Raw genomic sequence first — 10005 nt, forward strand, 5'->3', positions numbered from 1 at the left:
GAAAGATCCCCAGACCTAAGGGACCTAGTTGGATTATGACAGAGAGGTAACCTGGTGCTAAGCCATGTAAAGATTTATAAACAAAGACTACAATTTTAATTAAATGAACTCTATTCTAAATTTAATCGGTGACCAGTGCAGAGACATTAAAATAGGATTAATGCATATAGGAGTAATAGGAGTAATAAAATTTTCAACTACCGAGCCTAAGCTGCAGCGTCTGAACAAATTGTAGACACCTAATAGATGAACTATTAAGTCCATAATAAAGTGAATTGCAATAGTCAAAACGTGTGGTGATAAACCTATAAATAACTGTTTCAAAGTTCTTCAAGTAGAGAAATGTTTTAACTTTTGCAAGGCGGCGTAAATGGAAAAAGCATGATTTGACCACATAATTAATCTGTTTATCGAAACGAAGTCCTCAGTCATATAAAACACCAAGGTTTTTCACACACTGAGTAACATGAGAACTTACAAAGCTTAGATCCAGATCACCACAGTCATAAAAATCACTTGGTCCAAACAATACAACTTCAGGTTTTTTTTCTCATTCAAGGCCAAATTTTTTTGTGAAAGCCATGATTTCAGGTCCCGTAAGCGTGCAAGCAGAACCTCAGTAGAACACAAATCTTTACGTTTAAGTGGGAGGTACAATTGGGTGTCATCAGCATATAAATGAAACGATACTCCATGTTTGGAAAACATGGATCCATATGACAGCATGTATAAAGAGAAAAGTGTTGGAGCAAGGGTTGATCCTTGCAGAACACCACGGGAAAGATGTGCTACTGAAGAAGTATGTTTTCCAATAAACACAGAGAACTTTAAATATGACTGAAACCATTTTAAAACGGTACCCTGAATGCCTAGATAATCGAGAAATAAAAATTTTGTGATCATCCATATCAAATGCTGAACTAAGGCAACAGCATTCCCGTTATCGGTAGCCAACATAATATTATTTGTAACTTTCAGTAAAACAGATTCAGTACTATGTAATTTTCTATAACCTGACTGAAAAGTTTTGTATAATGAATTTGAAAAAGACTAGCTGAGTGAGAACAACCTTTTCTAATTTTTTTTAAATAAACAGGAGATTAGAAATCGGTCTAAAATGACTTGGCACAGAAACATCAAGATAGGGTTTCTTTCAAAAGGGAGTGACGGAAGCATGTTTTAGGCAGTCAGGGACCGTACCGGTACTCAGACAGATATTGATAAAGACAGAAGATCAGGCCTATGCTATCTACAATTTGCTTTAAAAAACATGATGGAATAAAATCATATTGACAATTGGTGGGTTCTAATGTTTGAAGGATGTTTCATATATTGCAGGTTATATTACATTTATATCTACATTTAAAAAAAAAACAAAAAAAACCTGACAGCTGTATTGATTTATTTGCCTTCTATACTTTCTTTCTTTAAATTCTGAAATACTGCCTTATTTCAAAAGGAACAGAATTGGAATTAAAAAGGCATTCTGTTCAGTTTAATTCTGAATGCTGCACAACCCTGATGATATCAAAAGTTTGGACACAGTGGACTGAATTTATGTGATCTTAAAAATTTTTTTCTCTGAAGGCCTGTGCTTCATTAAAAATAAAACTGGATGAGATTGACTGGATAGGGAAAGCATGTAGCGAACAAATGTCCAGGATAAATGTTAACTCTGTGAACACTGTGAAAGCATCCCATGATGTGCCTCTTCAGAAAAGCCTTAAATGTGCAGAGTTTTAATCTACATAACATATTTATTAACGTACCTCAAAAATATTTTATTTAAAGCTTTTCACATTTTACAGAACAATCCCCCACCCCCCATGCCAGCAAATATAGAAGTGCTTGTAAGTGCTGTCTACCATTAACATTACAGCAGTTCATAACCATATTCAAGGTTAGGATCATCATTTTAATTAAGAACCTTGGGGACTATTATTTATTGCTTCAGTCTCCACCTCATAAAAAGACACATTTTAACTGCATGTCAAAGCAGGTTATTCTGGATGATAGGACTACACTTATGTCCTTGAAGTTGGATGATTATTCCTTTTTCAGCTCAATCCGAGTAGAATGGATGTACTTGATGTACAGATGCTTTTGTTCTGTGATGTCTGTCCCATATAGAACTGATGGCAAAATGATGAAGAGGACTTCAGGACACCAAAACAACAGTCAAAACTAGATTTTAAGACTTTCTGTGACAAATGTGAGTGGTGGATTTAGTGAGTGATTTACAATGTTCTTTATTTAAATATATATATAAAAAAAAAAAAAAAAAAAATTCTCATGCATTGTATTGGTGGTTGTCCTGGTGTAGCTGCTGTATGCAGTTGTTCAGGTGAAGTTTGATTTTAGGACTTTTAGTATTTTATATTTTTATATAATCATATAAAATCTTTCAAAAAATAAGGGGTTTGTAAACCGTGCCCACCCCAAAATCTCCACAATATTCTGGTCTCTAGATATGACTGGGGTTCCCTGTTCAATTTACAGTGAGTCTGAGATTTAAGTTTGCTGTTTTATTGTACACCGGGTCAAAATTTACATGGTATTATGCTGAAATTATTAATCTGGTCACTCCAACGATTATCAGAGGAACTGGATTCTGAAAGATTAATTGACAGAGGATGCTGAGCAGGTGGAGCAGTAATGGAGGTCACTTTGCACATTTATCGAGCACAGTACAAATGATGTAGTAATTAATCTCTACGGGGATTGGGCAGGTCTTTGGAACAGATAAGTGGCCAATTAAAACGCTCTGTCTTTAGTAGTAGTACATGAGGGACGCTTGTGTATGACGGTATGTGAAATTCATTAACAAACTTTACTTGAAGGTTAACACCTTGTACTGTATCTCAGCATATGGCCAGGAATGTGAGGCTCCCGAGGGCCAACATGTTTATTTCTCATTACGGAAGATTCAACATTTTACTTGACATCTGAAAGCTGGAGAGAATTTGTACCTAGTTGAATTTCACACAAAAAACAAACAAACAAAAAAAACCTTCAGGTCATGTTTGGATTTAGGGCTTTTAAAATGTTATTTACTTGTTTATTTATTTATTTTTTAAATCTTATATTTTTGCACTGTGACATTATTTTCATAACAGTTAAGTACTTTCAAGACAATTAATTTCCCTCTAAAATGTTCATTACTATAATGCATTCGACATTTATTTGCAAGCAATTTTGTAACATTTATTATTAAATATTTCTACTATTTCCTTATTTTCATACACAGTATTTTTACTGTATTAAAGTAAATATATATATATCATTCAAATCATCATGATGACTAACAATTCATAACAGAATAAATAAATAAAAAAATAATTGAGCATAAGGTTTTAAACAAAATATGTATTTTTTCTTTTTTTTCTTTTGATTTTCGGGGGAATAATAAGACTTATTATGAGATTTATTCACATAAATACAATATAAATACAAATATATGTCAAAAGAAAATTCACAGTCTGTACTTTACATCAGGGGACTTCCAAACTCTGTCCTAGAGGGCCACTGTCCTGCAGAGCTTAGCTCCAACCCTAATTAAGCACACCTGAATCAGCTAATCAAGCTCTTAGTCCATTTTTTATGCCCTTCACTCGCTAACTTCCCAAAATCGAGGGGTCGAGGGTCTGTCCATATAAACTACTTTCGTCCACGTCATGAAGTGGAACACACTTCAGAATGGCAGCAGGGATTCCCCCGAGGGGAAGTGCTTAAGGAAGTTTGCGAGTGTGTGTCCTAAAGTGGAGTGGAACACAGCCCAGATATACTAGAAACTTCCAGACACACTGCGGTCAATTAAATGCCTCAGTATGCCAGGATATGTACAGGAATTTTGATGTTATGTTCAGTCAGTATTTTCATAATATACTTAATTAGCTATTGATTCAAATAGCTCAGTTTTGCTGAAAATTGATTGGCTATTGCAACTATCTGGTGCTAATTAGGCAAATAACTTGACCAATCAGAATCAAGCATTCCAGACAGCCATCAAATAATGTTAAAGGTGATTATTGCTTTTCCATACAATCCCTCCATCTGCCATTGGTCAAAAAAATAGATAGTCCCCCCCCAAGCTTATGCTATTGGTCAGGATGCTAAAATAAACACAGCATGTTTTGATAGCAATCACAGAGAGTCTTTACATTGTTTGTCATATTCAGAAAAAAAAAAAGAAAAAAATCCATAAATTAAAACATTATTTGACCACTTCCTTTTTTTTTCAGATCTAAAGAAGAACGTGTGACAGGCTTTATGTTTCCGCCTACATCGACATCAACAATAATTTTTTTTACCCAGCTGATTTCTCACTGGAATGCAATAATTCTCAGTTTGAGGGCTACAGGTCTAGATCATCTTCATCTTGGAGGTCAGGGTGAGGGTCTCTGAGGGGTTTAATGCTCTTGCTCGTATCTTGACAGGGTGTCCAATTATTTAATTGGACAGACCTGCACACTGTAATTTTATTCGACAGTCTTGTGCCCTTTTTCAAACCCTGTCCTAAGAGTCAATGTACCGCAAGCGACAAAGACCTTCTGAACAGTGTCATGTGGATAACGTTAGGGTCTACATTTTGAGGATAAACTTCAAAATTGGTAAACTGGCTTCCTTGCTGCAAAATTGGTATTCGAGTAGATTTGGACAACAAAACATGTTGAATTAGAATTGCAAAAATATGGATAATATGGAAAAATATTGACCGACATTTTTAATTACATATAAAATATTGAGCTAAAAAAAATTGTCACCAGTCTACTAATAACAGATGTCACGCTGTATGTGGTAAGTTGCAATCAAATGGCCTATTATTCAAAAATAGACATACAAAAGAATTCATGAAACAGCACAAATAGAAAAGTCAAAATACTTGTCATAAATTTTTTTGGTCAGTGGTTTCATCTAATGCTGATAATGCAATTTAGAATTTATAGACCTATATACATTTATTACCATAGGCCTATTAAATTCAAAAACTGCAACAATTTTCAGATCTGTGCACCTTATTTATATGTGTGTGTGGCGTCACTGATTATCATTTCACAGCATGCTTATGAGCATAAAATACTGAAAACAAATGTCGCTATCATTAAAAAAATAATAATTCTGCATTCTGTTTGCAGTAACTGAATCGGAATTTATAAGGCGTTCTCGAGTCGGTTATGAATGGCGAACATGCAGCTCAAATGGCAGTCTAGTTCAATCACGCGCTGCTTGTGCTGTTGTGTGGTTCATCGTGTGGTTATGGGCACGATGATGGCGTTCTCATTTGAGCACAAAAACGCTTGGAAATCTGTTTAGCTGACAAAACAGGAACGGCACTCAGGTTAAACTCGTGACAATAAACTGACACCAAGCATTCACTATTAAAAACATTCAACACGACGCTTCGGTGGTGTTCTCAAACGTTTCAGTAAACACAAATGTTAGCGAAAGCGCGTGCAGCAGTCTAATAGTCCCATTCACCTGAGCATCCATACGCTTTCAGTATCATTGCGATCAGTTTCAGACTGGGACTGCCAGTGTTTACTTTGAATTACATCATACAAAGTTTTGTTTAAAATGATTCCATCGATACCGTTCTAGTGGCACCAAATGACAGATTGCGCGACCCAGAAAGCAAACATTTCTTATTTCTATAACAAATACTGCTGAAAGATGGTTAGCTCTTTATTCTCATGCCTAATGCTATAAAGCAGTCGCATCCAATTCCCTTCTGCGTAAAGTTATCATAAATGCGGGTGCAGCACTAATAGCATGCAGGGGACAGCACGTAAACCAATACATTTGAATCACAAAACATGCATAGTCCTCTAAACACACTGTATGGCTGAAAGAGGCTACTGGAGCGGTTGGTTTATCAAAGGCGATACGTCATTGCGAGCCGCAGCGATTGGCTGGATTCCGCTCCTTTTTCTCCAGAATTTGCAACCGCGAGCGGTCTTCGCCTCCGGAGCAGCGACATCTCACAGTAGAGGCAGGTAACCACCGGTCTTAATCTAGATCTTCGCATGCTCATTTGACTGATGAAGCTAGCTGTTACTTTTCACTGTTTACGGGTTTCTTCAGACAGTAACTGATGCACAGCCCTGCTGCTGGCTGATCTGAAGGAATGCCGCAGTTGAGAAATGAATGCTGAAGCTTGAGAAATGAATGCTTTTTGTAATTGGAAAAGACTAGCTTGGGGGGAAAGGAGCACGGGCTGAGAGAATATAACGCGACATTGTTTGCGCAAAGTTCGCGACCAGCGCGCGCGCGAATTAGCTCGCCTTTGTTCTTAAACAGATCATGTGTGTATGCGTCAAAGGTGTGGATCTGAAAGTGTTTTAAAGGACGCTTTCCACGTCAGACTGCAACGTGACTAGAAATGTAATTGCCCTCTCTGCGCACATGCTCTTCTCTAACGCTGGATTCCTCTTTGGATCTATTTTAGGTGGACTTATTTCCCTCAAGAGAAATGAAAGCAATATAGCGCGCGCGTTCGCAGGGCTGGACATTTCTCTTCGCTTTCGTCTCCTCGATTCTTCCCTGCAATACAGACACTGCCCGACCCGGACTAAATGAGTGCCCGGACCTTGGAGAGACTGGCACTTTCCATTCCCCACTGTGCCTTAAACGGAACCGCTCGGACCAGCAATGGCACCTGCTTTGATCGGGTGGATCAGCTGTTCCAGGCGTTCTCCTCCACCGTCGTGCTTTTCGTGCTCATCGCGATGATCATTGGGATAATATTCGTGTCCGTCACGACCTTCCACTTTCACAAAAGCAAGATGAAAAAGCGCAAGATACAGAAAGCCCAGGAGGAATACGAGCGCGACAACTGCAGTCCCAAAACGGTCAAAGGCAAGCCGGTGGTCCGGCAGTGCGTCATGGTGAGACCCCCCGCGGCAGCGCGCAAAAGTGATCCAAACACGGAGGATCCTGGCGTGACAGAGGACGTGAGACACTCGGGACAGACCAAGGATGAGGACTTGTTGGAATCGGTCGCTGTGTCTTGATAACGCAGTGCCAGCCTTCGGAGGACGATGTAAATAACCTCTGTATTCTTATGATATTACCTACGGAATATATCGATTCTTTGTATAAGCATTAGAGTTGATGAGTTTTCATCGTAGATCCCGGAGGAGGCTTTGGAAGAAATCTAGGAACGGTCTTCAGTGGTTTTTGAGAAAGACTGTTGAAGACTAAGGAATTTCTATCATAATTGCTGGTCAATCCTAAAGAGTATCGAGTGAGATCCTTCTGGATAAAATGAGTTAATAGCAGGATTTTGTTGAATACTAATTGATGGGATCACATGAGAATTTCATAAAAATGAAATAATAATACTAAGAAAATTCGTGGGGAAAAAATCAATTAATTTGAAAAGATCTTATTGAATATGAATGGATTTTATATTAAAATTAGGAGTCAATGCCAATGAGATCAAACAGAAACCCTTGATGAATCAAATAAACTCCTGAATTCTGAAAACGACATTAATCAGTAAATCCAGTAGGATATCATTTAATGCTTGCCATTTTATTGATGGGATCAAATGAAAATCTTCTAAAAAATAATAAAATTAATCAGTAAAAAAAATCAGTTAATTAACCTAAAAGTATATTACTGAATATTAATGGGATTTCTATCATAACTCAGATCCAGTCCAATTGTGACTAAACAGGAGTCCTCTATGAATCAAATAAGATAATATATATAGAATTAAAATTCTGGGGAAAAAAGACATTGATCATTCAACCCAATAATGGATTTCTATTATAATTCGGAGCATTACAACAACAACAAAAACTAAGAATCAAATTCAGTAGGATTTTACAGAATCATATTTTGGAACCAATCCAAACTGGATCAAATGTGAATTGTCTAAGAATCAAAGAACATCCCTCTGGATGAACTGAGGTGCCTATTGTGTTTCTCAAGCCTCTTTTAGCTAATGATTTTTTTTTCTTTCTAGAATTTCAGTAAATCCAGTAGGATTTTGTTTTATACCATTAGGATTGTCTACAAATTATGACAGACCTGCCATTAGCGTTTGGAGGAAAAATTCTGGACATGCTGCCAGTACTTCAGAGTTTATTACTCAGTGGTGAAGGAATAGTGAAGTTCCTCAGAGTTAAAGGACGGTTCTCTTGTATAAAGTCTGTACAGACGCTGTCCAGTGCTGAAATAAGGACAGAGACGATGGTCTTCTTCATGTAGAACTTCAACACAACTCGCAACAATTTCCTTTGTTTTGGGTTTCAGAAACTCTTAGGTGTTACTCTTTTAGGCAACATTGTTGTTTTTTTCGACAAATATTGGGATTTTCCTTTATCTCAGTGGCTTTTTCAAGATAGAAGTGCAATTCGTGCCTTTCTGGCTTGGCATGAATAGATTTAGTGTTTTAACCCCTTTATCCCCGAGACTGTTAATGTGCAACTGCAGCTGCTAGTGGTAGAATAGTCTATACTTGTTTTGTTCATGACACTGTATAATCATAGTAAAACTTATGTAACCTGAGGCGTTTCGGTTTTGTGTTACAGCTCTGTATTAATGCTCTCTTTTTGCATTTTTGCTCTAGATTAATATAACACTAATGATCGATTATTATATTTTTATCATTCTAAACTAGTGTAACAATCAATAAGAAATAAGAGGACATTTTAAAATCATTTTATGTATTTCCTTGACGTTGTGTTGAACTGGAAATGGAAGTTATAGACCGAAATCACGTATTGTGACAGATCACAGTTTGAACTTCTGTTTTAATTTTGTTCAATGCATACGATTTTGAATTACTAATAAAGTATTGTGCAAATTAGTGTGTCGTTATTTGAATTCAAATGCAGTCTCAATGGAAATCATCACCTCTGTGGTTAGGCCCTGCTGAAAAACCAGCCTAAAGTGGTTTGCTGGTCTTAGCTTGGCTTAGACAACCAAGCAGGTTTCATGCTGATCCGCTTTTCCCAAAAGCAACATAAGCATGCAGATAGAAACATTTGTATGAATTATCTTAGAAATATGGGCCATTTCCAAAATGCATCAGAACTTATGAAATAGTTGAAAATCACTGTAGCTCTATGAGTTTTCTCAGTGAGTTTATATTTATTAATATCTGTTTATTTTAAAACAATATTTAAATGTAATGCTTGGTGTGGATGTTGTCTGGTACAAACAAATGTGTGCCATGATTGTTGCACAAAACTTTATAAATTAAATTCCGTGGAGGTGTTTTTAAGATCAAAATGTTCTAACGGCTTTGGACGCTGATGAAAAACTGGTCATATATCACCAAAACATCTTCCATGACATCTTCATCCTCTTAACAACCCCTTCATCTTCTTCTTCTAGGTCATTGGACTGCTGCCTCCACTGGCCCTGGAAGCTCTTGCCTCCATCCATCCATCCACCCATCCATCCATCCATCCATCCATCCATCCATCCACATGGTCATCCATTCAGAACTTTAAAACAAACCATCAGTCATAGTTTTTCTTGACAGAATTCACCTTTTTAGTTAAAAATGACAGTTCTGTGAATTTCTTTCATTTTCAACATCAGTTTTAAATTCAGGAAATGAATCAGAATGTAAAAGTCACTCTCAGTTCAGTCCTGAATGGTGCACAATGAAACTCAATGCTGCTGCTGGCATGTTCCTGACGGAGGTGTAGGATGTGAAACACAGGAGTAACATGCAGCTGTCAGCCATCTAAACCGTACTTCAGAGCTGAATCCAATCACCCTTCACAAATCAAATAATTAGTGGCCCTCCATCTACAGTACTGTATGTTAAAAGGCTAATTGCTTGACTGCGGCAGTTTCTACTTTGTGTGGGACATGATCAATTGTGACAGAGGAGCACCGCTGGCTAGAGAACAACATCTCCTCTCCTCTGCTCAGTTTTTCTTTCTTCTTGAACTGAATGTTATGGTTACAGTGTGTGATACCACTGACAAAAGGGAAAAGAACAAACAGAAGATGTGGGAGATCTTTGCGCCTCCCCTGCAGCCA

General features: G+C 37.3%; 1 protein-coding gene across 1 annotated transcript; it reads left to right on the top strand.

Annotated features, from left to right (window-relative positions):
* The first annotated feature begins 5840 nt into the window (after positions 1 to 5840).
* On the top strand, positions 5841 to 7571 carry LOC109047424 (uncharacterized protein C11orf87 homolog). Its single transcript, XM_019065139.2, has 2 exons — positions 5841 to 5993; positions 6446 to 7571. Exon 2 carries the CDS (start codon positions 6573 to 6575, stop codon positions 7008 to 7010), a length of 438 nt encoding a protein of 145 aa, XP_018920684.1. The 5' UTR covers positions 5841 to 5993; positions 6446 to 6572; the 3' UTR covers positions 7011 to 7571.
* Positions 7572 to 10005: the final 2434 nt, after the last annotated feature.

This window comes from Cyprinus carpio, chromosome A15 (assembly GCF_018340385.1).
Source record: "Cyprinus carpio isolate SPL01 chromosome A15, ASM1834038v1, whole genome shotgun sequence".
NCBI lineage: Eukaryota > Metazoa > Chordata > Actinopteri > Cypriniformes > Cyprinidae > Cyprinus > Cyprinus carpio.

Bases quoted from the DNA above. Each gene is read 5' to 3' on its own strand.
- LOC109047424 (XM_019065139.2), top strand. From the start codon at position 6,573: ATGAGTGCCCGGACCTTGGAGAGACTGGCACTTTCCATTCCCCACTGT.